This window comes from Malania oleifera, chromosome 2 (assembly GCF_029873635.1).
Source record: "Malania oleifera isolate guangnan ecotype guangnan chromosome 2, ASM2987363v1, whole genome shotgun sequence".
Lineage (NCBI taxonomy): Eukaryota > Viridiplantae > Streptophyta > Magnoliopsida > Santalales > Ximeniaceae > Malania > Malania oleifera.
Genome location: NC_080418.1, coordinates 124,872,828 through 124,891,755, shown reverse-complemented (window position 1 = coordinate 124,891,755; position 18,928 = coordinate 124,872,828). Strand labels below are relative to the sequence as shown.

Sequence of the window (18,928 nt, the reverse complement as noted above, 5' to 3'; positions counted from 1 at the left end):
TTCCTATATTTATAAATATTCTTATATTTATATTTGTATATTTAACCACTTGGCATGAGTGTGTGCAAAATTAATTAAGACCTTATATTAAAATTTAAGTGACAATTGTGATAATTTAAAGAGGTATAATTAATAATTCTTTTTAGTGGTATTTGGTTGAAAGACTATTATTAGTAATCCCAAAATTATTTTATAATTTAATACGCTATTTCTAGAGAAGTTCTGTAAAAATATCTTCAAATTTACTTTATGCAAATTTTGGTAGTTTTGTTTTACCTAAAAGTTATTTGTGTTATTTTCTTGTAGCAAATTCTTCTAACTTGTGGCAAATGCCATATCAAAGAAAATGACTTACTCAAAGTCTTAAAACCACAAAATTTTTCTAAATTTCTTAACAATTAGAACAACTAGTTGAATACAAGAATTGTGATGGACATGTCTGTAAAATGACTATTATGCTCTTGTGATGTTTATAAACAATGTTGTTACAAAAAATAATTTTATTTTTCAGTAAAAAAACTTATTAATAATATGTATATAATTATGCCCAGTTTCTATAACTTTCAACAATCATAAGTTAAGAAGTTTCAACACTAAATCCAATAAATTGAAATATTTGGAAGCAAGACAATTTCTAAATTTTAACGATTATATTAGATTGATATAACATAATAATCTTAATATTACTCTGATTTTTATTAGTAATTTATTATTTTAAATATAATAATGATCAGTGACAATACCACAAGACAATAATGTTCAATTGCACAAAGCAGCAAGGGCAAAATTTAGTTTTGAATTGAAAAATTTGATCAAATCTTCTTGACTATAATTCCATTAAAACTTAATGGGAAAATGTTAGAATGAAGTACTCATTTCTTTTGTTAGAATTCTTTATCTTAAAAATATTTAAGATCCCTCTCACATCAAATTCCAATTTATAAACAAACTTTAGAATACATTCATAAAAATATTAATCTTATATTTAGAGAAATTTTGAATTTAGGTTTAGGTTGAATTTGAATAAGATGTAATATAAAATTATATTAAAAATTATCTAAATTTAAATTTAAGGTTCGAAATCTATGCTCCCAAATGTAGCGAAACTTTGTTAGGAGTGATAAAACATTGTAACATGGAGGCAATGCCTCATTAACCTTTTGCATTAGTCTCACTAAAAAGGGATGCAAATCTTCACACCTCACCTAACTTCAAAGTTGAGCCACTTACCATTCAAAAATTAAACAAAAATAAAGAGCTCATTGTTTACAGAACCTGTGTGACTGCTTCAGAGCAAAATGAGCATTAAAAATAAAGAAAATTTACATCTGATTGTATTAGTGTATAGAACTTGGATTAATATAAAAAAAAAAAAAAGAAGGAGAGAGAAGCAAGAAGAAAACATAAGTCCATTTGATACAAACCATTCATTTGGAAGTGTACATTTGACCCATAAATGAAGACATGTTTGCCTGCTGCAGAATAGCAAACCAGAAAAATGCTTAAACGGAACAAACTGCTTACATGAACTCAGTTTTGTTCACCTATTTTTCTAGTTCTGAGGATCTCCACCCCCAAGTAGTCAAGCTGGCCATGAACTGCGACATGGGGCTTCCCTACCTTCACACGTACCCCAGATATCGTAGGAAACTTGGTCAATGTGGTTGATGCAATGCGGTGAGCAACAGACTCCAGGAGATTTTGAGGTTCTCCTTCGACAATTTCTTTGACTATGCTGCCATTCACCGTGGAAAGGAGAGGAAAAAGAAAACCGTCAATGTAGGTATGATCAGGCAAGGTGTAAAAATGCATCATGTAGAAAAATAGATTATAATGAGTTATAAATTCACCAGTGCCTGCCAATCTTGCTATAAACCCAAAAAATGAAAAGGATAAAACAGGAAAAACTTGCTATGTGCACATCTATACAGATTTTATGAGAGACAAACACCAACATTGCAGATAGCCAGATAGGTATATAATAGCAATGTGTAGAAGAGACTTATTAGGGAGGTAGTTGAAAGGAGTACTGAGGGATATTGATAGACTAATCACGATTGAAATGATTACAACCAGTGAAGTCTTTTTCTTTCGTACATTCTTCACTCTTATAATAAATATCTTTGTCAAAAAAAAATAAAATAAAAATACAACCAGTGATTTCCACATAACATGCATTGTTGGCAGCCAATTGAATCACAGCAATAAACTACTTAAAAGCTAATTCTCATTTTTTAATGTAATACTAAAAATAGAATGTATTTCCATAGCCTGCACCATCTTATTTTGAAAATTACAAGTGCAATAAGAAATACTCAACCCATTGCTTACCGGTATATCTCAGTATAGCTGATGGTGTCGGACAAGCAATCTGATTTACCAGCCTCATGAAGATCTAACCAGGCATCGACATCCACCAAGAACTTCTGGCCTAATGTCCTTTCTTCAGGCTTCACTCCATGAAACCCATGGAACTTCAGTCCTCTCAAAATAAGTTTGTCACCCTTCACAAATTCATCATCCATAACCGTAGCCATAGTCACTTATTTCTGTTAGTTACACATCATAGCCCAGAAGAAAAAAAAAAGAGAAAAAAAAAAGGCATTTGAGTATTAAACTATCAAAAGGAAGACAGATGACAAGTTAATGCTTTCAGGTACTGCAGATGCTCATTATATGATAAAATAGAAGATTGTATCACCAACAGAGTCAGAAGGTGGCAATTGTAGATGACACCAAGAGTCTAATGAACCAAAATCAACAACCAGTGGGGGATTCAGTATCTAAAACCTGCACAGCTATTTGTTCATCTAAATCCATACTAATTCAAAAAAAAAAATCATATCAAAACACCAACCCATACACAAGTGCAATAGCATATGTTTCCATGGCGGTGAATAATATAAAATTACCAAATTGACACCCCATCTAGAAGAAGATGGTTTTAAACTTTGGATCCATGTATTTTATGGGAAATTTCCTCCTTGAAGTAGACAAAACTAATACCAGTTTTAATAAAAACAGAGATAGCTAATTGCTGAGCACCCTTGATCTAAACAAGAAAAGAGAAAAAGCAAAACAAAGTTCCACTCTCAAAAAGATAATGCTCAATCATTAAAGGAAAAATCAAGATTCTTTGGCTGCTGCATACTATGATAACCCCAGTAAGAGGTCCCAACAGGAACTTCCCCATTTTGCACTCTGAAAATTGTTGAAGTCCATGAAGCCAGGCAGCATAATAAAGTACTCATTTTCCATTACAGGGGAAGAAACACATCCAATTTTAGCCTAAAATAATGATGAAATTCCTAGAAATTGAAAAACAGTTTCATTCTTACGTGGACTGGATAATCCATGTTCCTAAGCATGAAGATATTCTCAGTGTAACTTTTATAGTAAGCTTGAGAGTTGAGATTCTAACATGCTATAAAAATAGTAAAAAATCTGGAAGATAAATGCCAACACCACAAAAGAGTGAAGGGTGACCAAACAAGCACTAGATGAGACACACTAAACAACAACAACAACAACAACAACAAGAAGCCTTAGGTCCCACAAGGTGGGGCCGATTACACGAATCCTTTTCTGCCAATTCACCCGATCGAGAGCATTTTTCTCTATTAAATAAAGGACTATTAAACCCTTTTTCACTACCTCATTCCAAGTTATTTTTAGGCTTAACCCTACCCCTTTTCATGCCAGAAACAATAACACACTCCTCACAAGTGCTCTACTGGGTCTGTGTTTCAAATGCCCAAACCATTTAAACCGCCCCTCCTTAATCTTGTTTTTAACTGGTGTTATACCTAAATTATTGTGTATATTCGTTCCTTACTTTATCTTTTAATGTTAAACCACTCATCCACCTTAACATTCATATTTTAGCAGCTTTTAATTTTTGTGCATGTTGTTCTTTAGTTGCCCAACATTTTGAACCATAAAACATAGCTGGCATTATAATCGTCTTATAAAATCTTCCTTTTAATTTTAAGAGTATTCTACGATCACACAACACACCTGACGCACTTCTCCATTTTACCCAACTTGTTTTAATTTTATGTACTACATCTTCTTCAATTTTCCCTTAAGCTTGCATAATAGAACCAAGATATCTAAATCTATTAGTGCTATTAATTATTTAATTATCAAGTTTAATCTTCTCTCCATTGCTACTCCTTATATTACTGAAATTACATTTCATATATTCTGTTTTATTCCTACTTATCCTAAACATTTAACTCTAATATGGTTCTTTAAAGTTCTAGCTTATATTCCACTATGCTCCTATTATCATCAATCAACATGAAATCATCAAAAAAACAACATACACTGAGGGATTTCATTTTGGATATTCCTAGTAAGTTCATCAATTACTTAAGTAAAAAGATAAGGATTCAAAGTAGAACCTTGATGTACACCTATTATGATTGAAAAATCTCTAGATTCCCCTCCTACAATTCAAACGCTAGTCACTACTCTATCATAAATATCCTTAATGACCTCAATATATCTATTGCAAACATCCTTTTTTTCTAAGATCCACCAAAGAACTTCCCTAGGTACTCTATCATATGTTTTCTCTAGGTCAATAAAGACCATATGCAAATCCTTCTTCTTTTCTCTAAACTTTTCTATTAAACTTCTTAAAATATAAATAGCTTCTATTGTTATATCTTCCAAGCATAAAACCAAATTAATTTTTTGAAATCTTTGTTTCTAGTCTTATTCTATGTTCAATTACCCGTTCTCATAATTTCATTGTACGACTCATAATCTTAATTCCATGATAGTTATTACTATTTTGAATATCACCTTTGTTTTTGTATAAAGGTACTAACATACTTTTCCTCCATTCTTTTGACATTTTCTTAGTTTTTATAATAGTGTTGAATAGATTAGTTAACCAAATATTTCCTTTATCCCCTAAACATTTCCAAACTTCAAGAGGTATTTTATCTAGTCCTATAGATTTTCCACTTTTCATTTTTTTAATGTTATCTTAACTTCAAGAACTCTAATTTTGCAAATAAATCTTCTATTTTTAGTCTTCTCCTCATTTGCCACTCCCAAGTTTAATCTTTCATTTTAGTTTTCATTAAACAACTTATCAGAGTATCTTTACCACCTCTCTTTTATGTCTTTTTCTCTATTAAAACATTATCATTCTCATCCCTTATACATTTTATATCACCTATATCTTTACATTTTCTTTCTCTAACTCTAGAAGTTTATAAATGTCTTTTTCTCCTTCTTTTGTATCTAGTTTAGTATATAAAGCATCATAAGCTCTATGTTTAGCTTCATTAATAGTATTTTTTTTGCATTTTTTCTCGCTTCTTTATATTTTTCAAGATTTTTCATACTTCTACAATTTTGCCATATTTTATACTCGTTTCTTTTTGTATTAACGGATTTTTGGACTTTTTGATCCCATCACCAACTTTCTTTACTATCCAAGTATTTTCCTTTGGACTCACCTAAAACCCCTTTCTCTATCCTCATGATAGAATTAGCCATTTTATTCCAAATAGTATTTGCATCTATCTTACCTCTACTGTCCAATCATACTCTATTATCATTTTATCTTTGAATTTTACTATATAATCTCCCTTTTAGTTCCACCATCTAGTCCTCTTGTGTATTTTTCCTTATTGCTGATTTGGCATTCCTCTTGTTCCTCCCTCAATTGTTGTTTCAACTTGTGAAAAGACTCCATTGATTTACAGCAGGAGAGAGCCGAAAGAGTCAAGAAAAATTGAGAAGTTGGGGGAGAGTTGAGCAAGTTGATAAGTGGGAGAGCTAGGATTGATTCCCACTTTGGGGTGAATGATCATTCTTCCTACATTTGGAAGGAATCCTTATTCCCACTTCAAGTTGGAATGGGCATTCTAGGAGAATGGACACTCTTACTTCTATAAGCCTCTCCAAACATGGGAATGGAATAAAAATATTGGAATACACATTCCATTTCATTTCATTCCGTTCCTGCTATGTTTAGTATGCAGGAATGGAATGGGATAAGAATGGAATAGATTGGAGAATGGAATGGGGAGTGGAATGGAATGACCATTCACATTCCAATATTTGGTGACAAACATAGAATCACACTAGAATGGAATGAGCATTCCCATTCTCTGTTCCATTCTCATGTTTGGTATAAAAAATTAATAAGGAAATGGAATACTCATCAATTTTTTAAAAATACATTAAAATGTACAAAACTAATAATTTTTTTAAAAGAAATTAACTCTTTTAAAGACGACATTTAACTAAAGAAAAAAATATTAATAAAGCATTCATTTGTAATACACATGTAGAATTTAAAAGAAAAAATTAGACAAAGTAAATGTTCTACCCAGCCACACACTGCCTATGCACAAACACAGGGAGTTGAGCAAGACATCAAACATTTTATCATGAACCTTTTGAAATTAAGAATTAATGATTTAATGAGAAGGAATGAAATAGAATTTCTTTTTATAATTTAATATATATATATATATATATATATATATATATATATATATATATTCACTTCATTCTTCTTTTAAGAAAATTAATGAAATAGAAGCTATTCATCTTTTAAGAAGATTAATGGAAAAGTTTAGGGAAAAGAAGAGGGACTTGCATATGATATTTATTGACCTTGAGAAAGCATATGATAGGATACCTAGGGAAGTTCTACGGTGGGTTTTAGAAAAAAAGGGTGTATGTTGTAGGTACACCGATGTGATTAAGGATATGTACGATGGAGTAATGACTAGTGTAAGGACTATAAATGGAGAAACTAGAGAATTTCCAATTACCATAGGTGTACATCAAGGATTTGCTTTGAGTCCTTATCTTTTTGCTTTAATGATGGACCAATTGACTAAGAGTATTTAAAAGGAGGTTCCATGGTGTACGTTGTTTGCAGATGATATTATATTAATTGACGAAACTAGGGATGGAGTAGAGGCTGAGTTAGAATTATGGAGAGAAACTTTGGAATCTAGAGGCTTTAGGATAAGTAGAAATAAAACAGAATATATGAAATGTAATTTTAGTAATGATAGGAGGAATATTGGAGATAAAGTTAAACTTGATGATGAAGAAATGAATAACACTTGTAGATTTCGATACTTCGGATTTATTATGCAAGCTGAAGGAGAAATTGAAGATGATGTAATGCATAGAGTTAAAGTAGGTTGGGTAAAATGGAGAAGTGCTTCAAGTGAGCTATGTGATCGTAAAATACCCTTAAAATTGAAAGGGAAGTTTTATAGGGTAGTTATAAGACCAGTATGCTATATGGATCAGAATGTTAGGCGACGAAGAAATATAATATTCAAAAAGTAAGGGTTGCCAAGATGAGAGTGCTTAAATGGATAAGTGGTATAACATTGAAAGATAAATTAAGGAATGAACATATTCGTGGTAAGTTAGGTGTAGCTCCTATAGAAGATAAGATAAGGGAGGGACGACCATGGTTTTAAATAACGGCCGTTACATAGCGTAACGGCCGATACGTAACGGAAATCGGAGGCCCCGAAACTGATACGGGCCGATAATGCGGTTTGGAAAAAATTCACGGCCGTAACGGCACGTAACGGCCGATACCCCAACGTTACACGTCGTAACGGTTCGTTACGGACCGTTACATGGCCAACAGGTCACAGATTCGCTGAAGGCTTTCTGCTGCAGGCAACAGGCAGCAGCGCTGCTTTCCTCCTCTCCCTAGTCCCCACACCCATCTGCCATTCAAAGGGTAAAATGGAAAGTTACAAACTGACCTTAAAAATGTGTTGGCCGAAGCAATAAGAAGGCTTCGAAGCCTGAGAGTGAGCACACCAAGCAGATCTACTCATCTTCGCACTTCGCAGCCTTCCAGGACTCAGGAATTGCAGACTTGCAGTTGCAGCAGCTTGGCGAGTCACCGGCGACAGGTCTGCAGCAGCTCCGCCACCCCCTGCGAGTCGCCGATAGCTTGTCGGCGCCTTCCCCCGCCAGTCGTCGCAGTCGCCACCAACCAGCCTCTTGATTTCAGCTTCGGAGCTTGGAGTCATCGCTGCTTTGTGTTTCGCAGCCTTCGCTCCTTTGAGGCTCCTCCGAGTTCCCTCGAATCCCTCCCCTCTCTCGGTCTGACTGGACTCCCAGCCCTAGCGTATGAGACACTCTAACACTCAACAGTCAACACTGAACACCCACAGCACTTATCATTATGTTATTTTTTTTTAAATTATATTTTGTTGTAAAATAGGTTTGTTAATTGAATTAAAAAAAAAAAATTTAATAGAGTAAAAAATTAGAAATCATTAATAATTATGTAAAATAAAATTTTCTTAATTTATAAATATTTTAATTGTATTATATTTTAAAAAATTAGAAATCCTTAATAATTATGTAAAATAAAATTTTCTTAATTTATAAATATTTTAATTGTATTATATTTTTTGAAAGATAATTATGAAAATTAATTCCATGACATAGCAAGCAATTATTAATAGTATATAATTAATATTTTTTAAGGTTAGTAAATAATTAATATTTACCAATAATAATTGAAGCCTTTTTTATAATAATATTTGAATATCCACTACTGCATTCACCATCTAAACAAAGCATTAAAATAATGTATCTACACAAGACATCCATGTGATGGCATTTTATATTATCTAGGCTTAATTGAGCTCTATTTTTCACCATTCTTAAAGAATTCCAAGGAATACTCTGCACAATTATTATAATATTTAGTCTTAGGATTTGCCAAACTTATAGAAATAAAATTAATTCTTGGCACCAATTGGCTAACATACTATTTATGTCAGCAGGACAAAGTGGTCATTTTGATAAAGAAGATATCATATTCACTCCCATCTAATTGAAAAAATATTAAATAATATTCATATTATAAAAGAAAAAAAAATTAAATAACATCTATCACCCATTTTATGTTACATGTGTATCTACTTGCCATTTCTTGAGTAGGGTGACCCTGTTTTTTAATATTTTTTAAGTTTTAAAACATCATTTTGACCTTAAATTTAAAATTAGGTAAAATAAATGTTTACATCTATTTTTTGTTTTTAGTTATCAAATAAAGTAAAAATTGATGACTTAATAAAAAAAAAATTAACCTAATAGTTAATACATTAATAAATCTGATTTTTACTAATTACTACTAGAATTTGTAGAAAAATTTAATTTTAATCCATATACTGAGAAAATGCTTAAAAAATTAAATAGTCAATTTGTAATGTATGGATCTCTATTTGTGATGTTGTGATGTATATGAAAGTAAAGCAAAAATCTTTTTCACCTTTAAAATTACAATGTTAATTTCTTATAGTTATAAATGAAAATAAAATCAAGTTATAAAAAATAATGAAAATATCTTTTTAAAGATAAAGGAATATATTTTTTTTGTAATAAAATATCTAATATTTTATAATTTTGTTTATTTAAATATAAAAATAATAAACATTACTTATTATTTTTAATCAAATATTATACTTTATTTTTACGTAATAAGTATTTAAAATTAAGACTATTTAGTACTTATTATTTAATATTTACTAAATTACTAATTATAGTATTCCTGTCATTGTAGGAAGGTTGTAACTTTGTATTTTCTTTATGTTTTGTGTAGAGATCATCAAATTAAGTCTATCAATATGTCACGTGATAGAGGAAATGAAAACTTACCTAGTGAGGATATTGGATGACATTTTGGTACTGCGGTGGACAATAATAGACATGTTATTATGTGTAAGTTATGTAGGAAGATAATCAAAGGGGGCATTATACGCTTGAAACAACATTTGGCACATAAAAAGGGTCAAGTAGCTGGATGCTCAAATGTGACCACACAAGTAAGAGAACAAATGATGAAACATCTACAACAGTATGCTGAGAAGAAAAGAGATAAACAAAAAAGGCAAGAAAAAGCAGAAGCCCAAATTAGAGGAGATTTTGAGAATTTGAGCGATGCAGAAGACTTGGAAGAAGAAAGTATGAGATTTGCTCGACAAGAAAGCATACGATCACAACAACAATGGGAAGAGAGACAAAGATTTCGAGCAAGAACAACTGGAAGGGGTAATATTTATGAAGAGGGAGGTGGCTCTGGGAGTGGTGCTACCAGTGGTTTCAATAGAGCAGGAGCTCGATCTTATAGTGGTCGAGAAGCTGGAGGTAGTGGACGAAAATGAATCAATCCTGATGCCCCTGAAGCTAGACTAAAGGCAATGGATCCTATTTTAGAAAGAAGCAAGAGTGCGAAACAACCAAAAATCAACACAAAGTTACTGAAAGGTTTAAGAAGTAAATTAGGAAAAGCGGTTGGAAAATTCCTAATTTATAATCGGATTCCAGCGAATGTAGCTGACTCTTCATTTATGCAGCCTATGCTTGATATTGTTGCAGAGGTTGGAAAGGGGGTGAAGGGTCCATCACCCTATCAGATATCAGAAATTTATTTGGAGCAAGAGTATCAAGAAATGAAAAATTATATAGCTTCTTTTACTGGAATTTGGAAGGAGAGAGGTGTAACACTTATGTGTGATGGTTGGTCAGGACCAACTAGAAAACACATTATAAACTTTTTAGTTTATTGCGATAGAGGCACCGTGTTTCATAAATCAGTTGATGCCTTTGATGTGCCAAGCAAAACAGCTGAATATTATTTCAGGTAATTTTCTAATTTTAATTGTATATGCAAATAGTATTATGAACTTGCATGTTTTTAATTAAATAGTAGTAATTATTGAATCTATAATTTCATTTCAGATTAATGGACGAGGTGGTTGAAGAAATTGGAGAGAAGAATGTTGTCCAAGTAGTGACTGATAATGAAACTGCAATGAAGGCAGGAGGAAAATTATTAATGCAGAAGAGGCCCAATCTCTATTGGACCGCATGTGCAGCTCATTGCATAGACCTTATTCTTGAAGATATTGGTAAGAAAAGTAACGTGAAAAAGGTCTTAGAAGATGCAAGAACAATAACCTCATTTATTTACAACCACACATGGACAGTGAATTTCATGAAGAAATTCACAAAAAATAGAGAGTTACTTCGCCCTGCCATCACTCGATTTGTCACAAATTTCATTGCTTTGGAGACTATTGTCAGGCATAAACAAGCACTAAGGGAAATGTTTACATCTGATGCTTGGAAAAACTCAAAGTTTGGAATGGCAAAATCAGGCCCAGCATATGATTCAAAGAAAATTATCTTAGGCAAAGAATTTTGGCAAAAGGCCTCTGATATAATTAAAGTGCAAGAACCCTTGGTGAAAGTTCTTAAATTGGTTGATGGTGATGAAAAACCAACCACGGGCTTCATATACGAGGCAATTGATAAGGCAAAGTTGGCCATTCAAAAAGATTGCCGGTTTTACAAAGACTATTGGAAAATTATTGACAACCGGTGGAGTTTTCAGTTGCACCAAGATTTGCACGCTGCTGGTAAGTGTAAATCAAATACAATTTCTTATTATTTTAACTTTTAAAGTATGCATAGTTGCATTAGAAAATTATTGATTAATATGTTTCTAAATTTAATTGTAGGGTATTTTTTGAACCCACAATTTCTTTATGGTGCCCCACCCTCTCCTGAAGTTGCTAGAGAAGTCATGGATGGAGTTAAAAAAGTGATAACCAAGTTGGTACCCGATATAGATACTCAAATTCGGGCTATTAATCAAGTAAGTATTGGTTCCATTAAATTGAATAATGAATTGTTCTAGTATTCTGTAATACTTTCAAGAATAATTATTAATACATCTAATTAATTAATTATATTTCACAATCATCCTTTTTTAGTTGTTGCTATATCGAGATAGGCAGGAGACTTTTGGAACCCCGTTGGCTCAAAGGGCAGTGAAACAAACAAATCCTGGTAAATATAGCTATATAGCTAAATAATGGAGAATGACTCTATTTTCTCTCTTTGTGTTCAAATTTGACTTTTGAAATACGCTATACTAACATAAAACTCTTTTTAATTATTCATGCAGCTGAATGGTGGATTCATTATGGCTTGTGTGCTCCTGAGCTCCAAAGAATAGCAATTAGAGTTCTTAGTCAGACCACATCAGCTTCGAACTGTGAGCGTAATTGGAGCACCTTTAGGCTCATCCATACAAAAACAAGAAATAGATTAAAGTACATGAGACTACAAAAACTTGTTTTCGTACATTGCAACATGAGATTAAAGTTAAGATGTACAATGAGAAGAAGCCAACGAGAAATTGAAGAGGGTTTCAATCCTATCAATTTGGACTACATTTTCAAAGAAGATGATCCTTTAAGTCAATGGTTAGAGGAGAGAGAGACACCACTACTAGACGGTCAGGACAATTCAAATTGATTAAATGAAGAGGTTGGTGGTACTACAGAAGGAGGTGATCAACCACCAATAAATGCGCATGATGATTCAAGTTCAAGCCCTAAACGTACACAAAGTGATGACAATCTTGGTTTGAGCCCACCAAGTGATGATGATGGTAATAGTGGTGCTGGAGCTGGGGTTGGGGGGGGTGGCAGTGGTGGTGGTGGAAGCGGCGGTGTAGAATATAATTATGGATATGATACAGGGACATCATTTGGAAGGGATATATATCCTTCTGATCCTTGTAGACTACATGACATACCTGAAAATTATGACTTGGATATTCCTCCAGGGAACCAATCTTCACAACCCAGGAGAAGGAGTGCTCGTGGTGACCCTAGCGATTCTACTGAAGATTCATATGGTGTGGTTCGTAGTTTTGACGACTTTGGTTTAGATGGTTCATCATCACAATCATATGGATCTCATCCAGCATATCCACATTATGCATCTCGTGACTCACATTTTTATCCCAGTGGATTAGGAATCTCAAGATCTAGTGAGTCTTCTTCTACACACTGCCCAGAGCCAGCCCCTACCCCAACTTATAGACATTATTCAGGAGAATTTTCATCACCAGTACATTTTCAAGAGCAACAACAAAATGACGCAAACTTGGGTTCATTCAACTATGTATTTCCACAAGGATGGGGAGATAATTTCCCATCCCAATCTCAAGATACAGATGCAAATTATGAAGACCCTCCACATCATTCTTTTTGGTGGTGACATGTGTTGTGTTATAAATTTGTAATATTGTATTCATGTATTTTCAACTATTTATTGATATTTGATATTAATCACTTTTTAAATTCATGTATGTGTAATGTGTATATTGAGTATTAAGTCTATTGAGTATTGATTCATTTTTAGTAAGTTTATGACTTTAATTAATTAATTCTTACATTTCTACATCTTTTTACTCATTAAAGTAATGTAAACTATAAAAAAATATGCTTTTTTTTGTAAACAGCGCACTAAAATTAATATAAAAATCATAATGCCTATTAAAAAGCATTTGTAGGTTGAATGAAAGCCTTCAAAATTCATTAAAAATCATATATTAATGGATTTCATGCTTATTTTTTAATTTTGGCATGGTTGTGCATGTGTGAAAAAAATTCACGACCGTTACGCCCGCTTCCTGTTACGTAACACCCGCGTCTCCAGCGACCCGCGACACCTGCGACCGTTTCGCGACATTACCCGCGACTGCGATTTCGAACCATGGGGACGACTCAGATGGTATGGATCATGGTATTAAATAACGGCCGTTGCGTAGCGTAATGGCCGTTACGTAATGGAAAATCATCTCTCTGATACCGTTACAGCCCGCATTAGCGGTGAGCAAAAAATTCACATGCGTAACGGCCGTTACAGAACCGTAATGGCCTATAACGGCCGTTACACAAACGTTACGACCCGTAACGTCCGTTACGACACGTTACAACCGACAGCCCCTTACACTACTGCGTACCTTCCTTACCTCCTCAAATCTGTTCCATTTTGTGTGTTTCTCTCCATCATCTAGCTTAGATCTCCTCATTTGAAGCCTCCAAAGAAACGAAAGCAGCTTCGAAGCTTCGATTTGTTGTGTTGTTCCCTCTTTCACTCTTCGTCTCTTTCGTACAACTTCAATCTACTGATCTGAAGCTTCAAAATCCCCAAAATCAGCTTCAATTTTTGCCTTGAAGATGTTCTTCGCAGTTCACAGCCATCGCAGGTCAGCTGAATGGCAGTTTGTCTTGAAGGTGTTTGATTTTTCCCTTGAAGGTGTTTCGATTTTTCCCTCTTCGTCAGTTCGTCTCCTTTGTCCAGTGTAAGAACCCAAAAATCAGCTTCCAATCTTCGATTTGTTCCTTGAAGGAGCTGTGCTCTGCAGGTCGCCTCCATTCGCAGGCTCGCAGTCGTAGCTCCAAAAAAAAGTTTTGAAGCCTTCGATTTCGCCAAATTTTGGGGGCTTGCAGGTTGCAGCTCTCTCGCAGCTTCGGTGGGGACTCGGGAGTGGGTGTGTTTCTTCAATTCTTTTACTTCATTGGTTAATGTAATTGTAAATTACCAATTTATTCTAAATTAATAATTTAGTTTATTTTATAATTTCAGTTTATATTTATTATTTAATTAGTATGCAAATTTATAAATGATTATATAAGTAGAATTTATTAATTAAAATAAAAAAATTAGTATAAAATTATTAAAACATAAAATTTATAAAGTTACTTAGAAAGTTAGAGTACAGATTTAGTAAAAAATTATTAATTAATACTCTACATAATTATTTTTTTAAATAGCTTGACTATTAATAATTTAATATTAGATCTAAAATTTATAATAAATCCTAATTTCTACATAATTAGTCAAGTCTCAAGTGACTCAAGTACACTACCATTTAAATAATTAAATTATAAGATTTACAATTCCATATTTATTTTTTTAAATGGTAAATTGTAATATAAATTATTGTATTGTTATATAAATTATTGGGTCTATTGACTCATTTTAAGTAACTTTATGTCTTTAATCAATTGATTCTTCATTTTAATTACATTTCTATATCTTTTTTAGCCATTAAACTAATGCAAACTTTACAAAAATATGCCTTTTTTGTAAGCAGCGCACTAAAATTAATATAAAAATCATAATGCCTATTAAAAAGCATTTGTAGGTTGAATGAAGGTTGTGAAAATTCATTAAAAATCATGCATTAATGGATTTCATGCTTATTTTTTGATTTTGGCATGGTTGTGCATGCGTGAAAAAAATTCACAGTCGTTATGCCCGCTTCCCGTTACGTAACACCCGCGTCTCCTGCGTCCCGCGACCGTTACGCCACGTTACCCGCTACCGCGATTTCGAACCATGGTATGGATACTTGCAACGTAGGCCTTATAGTGCACCTGTGAGGAAGAGTGACTTAGTTACTATGGGGGGTAGTAGAAGGGGTAGGGGTAGACCTAAAATAACTTGGGAGGAGATAGTGAGTAAGGATTTAATATCCTTGAATCTATCAAAAGAAATGGTCCATGATCGCATAAATTGGCGGAAAAAGATTCATATAACTGACCCCACTTAGTGGGACTAAGGCTTGGTTTTGTTATTTTGTTGTATTTCATTCTTCTTTTATTCCATTCCCATATACCAAACAATGGATTGAAAAATAAGAGAACATTTAACCCCCCAACATAATAGACAAGGAAAAAAAAAAATGACAAAAAGACAAAACAAAAAGGTTTTCTTTGACTATCCTGAGACTGTTAATTGTTGTGGCAGCAGAGGCTCAACAATCTTCCAACAAGCATGAACTTTGGTCCACTGTTGTGAACATACGCTTTGAAGCATAAATTTAAATGTGTAAATTTTTATAAACTTTGAATGATACCTAGGGAGCATGTTTACCAAATAAGCCCCACCGTAGAATGATCCCTACGGAGCATGATAAGCTTAATAAACAAGTTATTGAGTTGTTAGAAGACGGCTGTGTACAAGAGAGTATGGGTACATGTGCAGAATACAGATATCTGATTCCTCGATCAAAAGACATGCTGGATTGCAGATCTAATGTGTTCTCAAAGCTGGATTTGAAAAGTGATTACCATCAGACTAGGATTCGTCCCAGTAAAGAGTGGCAGACAACTTTTAAAACTTGTGAAGGCTTATAGGAATGGCTAGTTATGCAATTTGGATTGTCCAGCTGAAATCTCTTCATTTTATCCACACTAAAGGATGCAAAATTATTTATTTTGGAAAATGCAACTTTATGATAGATTGACTCACGTCCTTAGAATATGAAGCCTCTTCACAAAGAATTTGAGTAGATCGCTCCAAGAAACAAGCCATTGTTGTTTGACCAACCCCTACAAATTCACCAAGATCATAGTTTTCACAGATTGAATTCATTCTATGGATGTTGTTAAAATGAGATTTAGCTATATAGTTGCACACTTGCACCAATAACTGATTGCACGAAGCAAGGATCATTAAAGAGTACTATTGAACTTGAAGAAAGTTTCCAAATAATAAACAGAAGCTACTAGAAGCACGTGTACGCTCCGCCAAAATTTGATAGTTTGTTCGAGCCGCATTGTGATGCTTCAAGGATTGGACTCGAGGCGTCCTTAGCCCAGAAGGGAACCAGAAGAATTCTTTCATGAGAAGTTTATGGATCGAGATTGAATTATACCACTTATGATGTGGAATTTCATGCCATCATACAGGCAGCCTTATATTGGTGCCAACAGGAGTTGGTGTTGTATTCTGACCACAAGACTTTTGAAACATTTGAATGGCAGAAGCATCTAAATTGTCATCCTGGAAAATGGGCAGCATTTTTGCAGAGATACTCCTTTATTGTGACGTGCAAATCAGGTGTACAAAACAAGGTGGCTGGTGCTTTAAGCCGATGCTATCTTATATTATCAACTATGGAGGCTAAAGCTTTGTGTTTGGATAGGCTCAAGGAATTGTATCAAGAGGATCCTTATTTTATAAAGATATATGAGGAAGTTTAATCCAGCTAAGTGACTTTTGTTCGCACTCTGGTTTTCTTTTTTCGAAGGAACAAAACTCTGTTTACTTGATTTCTCTCTATGTAGTAGACATAATAATGCAAGTATTTGAGCTAATGTATTATAAGCTAAATACCTCAATAATAGCTATGTTGTTTACGAGGTGCAGTAGCTGTAATATAATATTTGTATTGAACATATTTAGTTAATATATGCGAAATTCATAAACTAAGTCAAATATTAATTCGATCCCCACAAGCGACACCTTTGTTTTGCATCCAGAAGTTTTGGGTGTTTGCAGTTGGATTTTCATTGGGCTACACAGAAGTATTGGGTGTTGACAGCATGGTGACAAATTCATTCTTGAAAAAATTCCATTCATTGTAATCTAGAAGTTCTGAAGGGCTCTGCAATGAAATTTGTTTTGTAATCTTTAATTTCTTTGGTTTGAAAATTTTTAACAGGCTGAAGAATAAATACAGAAAAGCTATTGACTCAGTTAATGATCCACTGGTTAAAACAAAATCTAGATTATAAGACCTAAAAGGTGTTTTGAAAAACAACACTCTGTAAACAGATAGACTGTAGTAGACACACCTGTAGGTTTAATGTCAGAAACAAATACAACTGCTAATATCAGAAACAAAACCATGTTCATACCTGTAGCTTAGTATCAGAAACAAAGATAATTGCAAATAGATAAATAAGATAAAAATCTTGCAATCAAAACCTACTAAAAACATGCATTGCATGCTCAAATTACAGAGATAAGCAGAGAAAGAATCAGAAACATCTCCAGATTGAAAGAAAATACACTGCTAAGCTGAAGAACCCAAAGCACACTCCTTAACAGAGATCTGAAAATAAAAATCCTAATGTAAAAATAGAAGTAGACTGAATCTCAGAATGAAAGTATTTCCCAGAATTAAGCCACAATTCCAAATTTCACCTGAAAATCAAACACACGACTTGCAGCACCCAGACGCCACAGAACTGAAGAAACCACCGCCGGGAGAACGTCGTAAATATTGTTAGAAGAAGCTGAGCTGGACAATATTGTTAGGAATTCTGTTATACTGTTATTTTTTATTCGTTCATTCCATTCCAATCGCACTGCTTCCAACCAGATTTCCCAGAAGCTCGTCTCCGCAAAGAGAAGCTGAAAGGAGAAAGGGAAAGCGTACAGAGACTAGAGAGAGAGAGGGAGAGGGGGGGAGCTGTAGGCGAAACTGGTAGCCTCTGTTTGGCTATATTTTAATGAAAGAAGATGCTGGTGTTTGGTATGGTTACTGTTTTTATTTTTATTTTTTTATAGTAAAAAAAAAATTATAAAAATATATTTATTTATATTATGTTTTTAACTATTTATTAAAAAATTGAAAATCAAATTTTATGATTTCCAATTATTTTGGTGAATAGTTTTAAAAATTTTTAATATTCAGAAATTGTATTTTTGGATTAAATTATTCAATTGATACACTTTTAAATTAAAGTTAAATTAAATGATCATATGAATTTAAATATAATTTTAAAAATATAGATAAATTTTTAAAAAATAATAATAAAGTCAATTATAAAATACTTTTACTATTTTCCAATTTTCATGTCCAATAAATTTATTATTGTAAAGTAAATTTTGAAAATAGAACAATTAAGTAAAACATTTATAATAAGTATTATTTTTGTTGTAGCAATTTTTTTAATGTGCATTATTTGTAAATTTATTATTTTAATCATATTTTATAATATTATTTGATTTAAAGATGAAAATGAGCATTTTAATTAAAATTTTAATTTGTATTAGTTTTATAAATGTTAATCGCTGGTTTCAAGCTTTTAAGTTCTGTTTTTTTTTTTTTTGATTTTTGGTTTTCATTTCTAGTTTTTGATTGTCTAATTTTTTACAATGATGTCAAGCAACCCGTTAGCATCTATTTAGAACTGTTCTTGCTTTTTGTTTTCTATTTCTATTTTTCTACAATGAAAAAACATATTATAAAAATGTATTTATTTTTATTGTGAGTTTTCTATTTCTATTGTTGGTTTTCAAC

At 32.8% G+C, this 18,928-nt stretch overlaps 1 protein-coding gene across 2 annotated transcripts; it reads right to left on the bottom strand.

Annotated features, from left to right (window-relative positions):
- Positions 1–1,280: 1,280 nt before the first annotated feature.
- Positions 1,281–18,152, bottom strand: LOC131149485 (dihydroneopterin aldolase 1-like). 2 transcript variants are annotated; one of them, XM_058099945.1, is made up of 4 exons: positions 17,827–18,146; positions 17,692–17,734; positions 2,332–2,549; positions 1,281–1,735 (listed from the first exon to the last, which is right to left on the bottom strand). In XM_058099945.1, exons 3-4 carry the CDS (start codon positions 2,535–2,537, stop codon positions 1,531–1,533), a joined length of 411 nt encoding a protein of 136 aa, XP_057955928.1. In that variant the 5' UTR covers positions 2,538–2,549; positions 17,692–17,734; positions 17,827–18,146; the 3' UTR covers positions 1,281–1,530. The 2 variants fall into 2 exon arrangements, with proteins under 2 accessions (XP_057955928.1, XP_057955927.1); XM_058099944.1 differs by lacking the exon at positions 17,692–17,734 and having other exon boundaries at positions 17,827–18,152.
- Positions 18,153–18,928: the final 776 nt, after the last annotated feature.

Bases quoted from the DNA above. Each gene is read 5' to 3' on its own strand.
- LOC131149485 (XM_058099944.1), bottom strand. From the start codon at position 2,537: ATGGCTACGGTTATGGATGATGAATTTGTGAAGGGTGACAAACTTATT. The intron at 1,736-2,331 runs GTAAGCAATGGG...GGTGAATGGCAG, and splicing joins AGCTATACTGAGATATACCG to CATAGTCAAAGAAATTGTCG.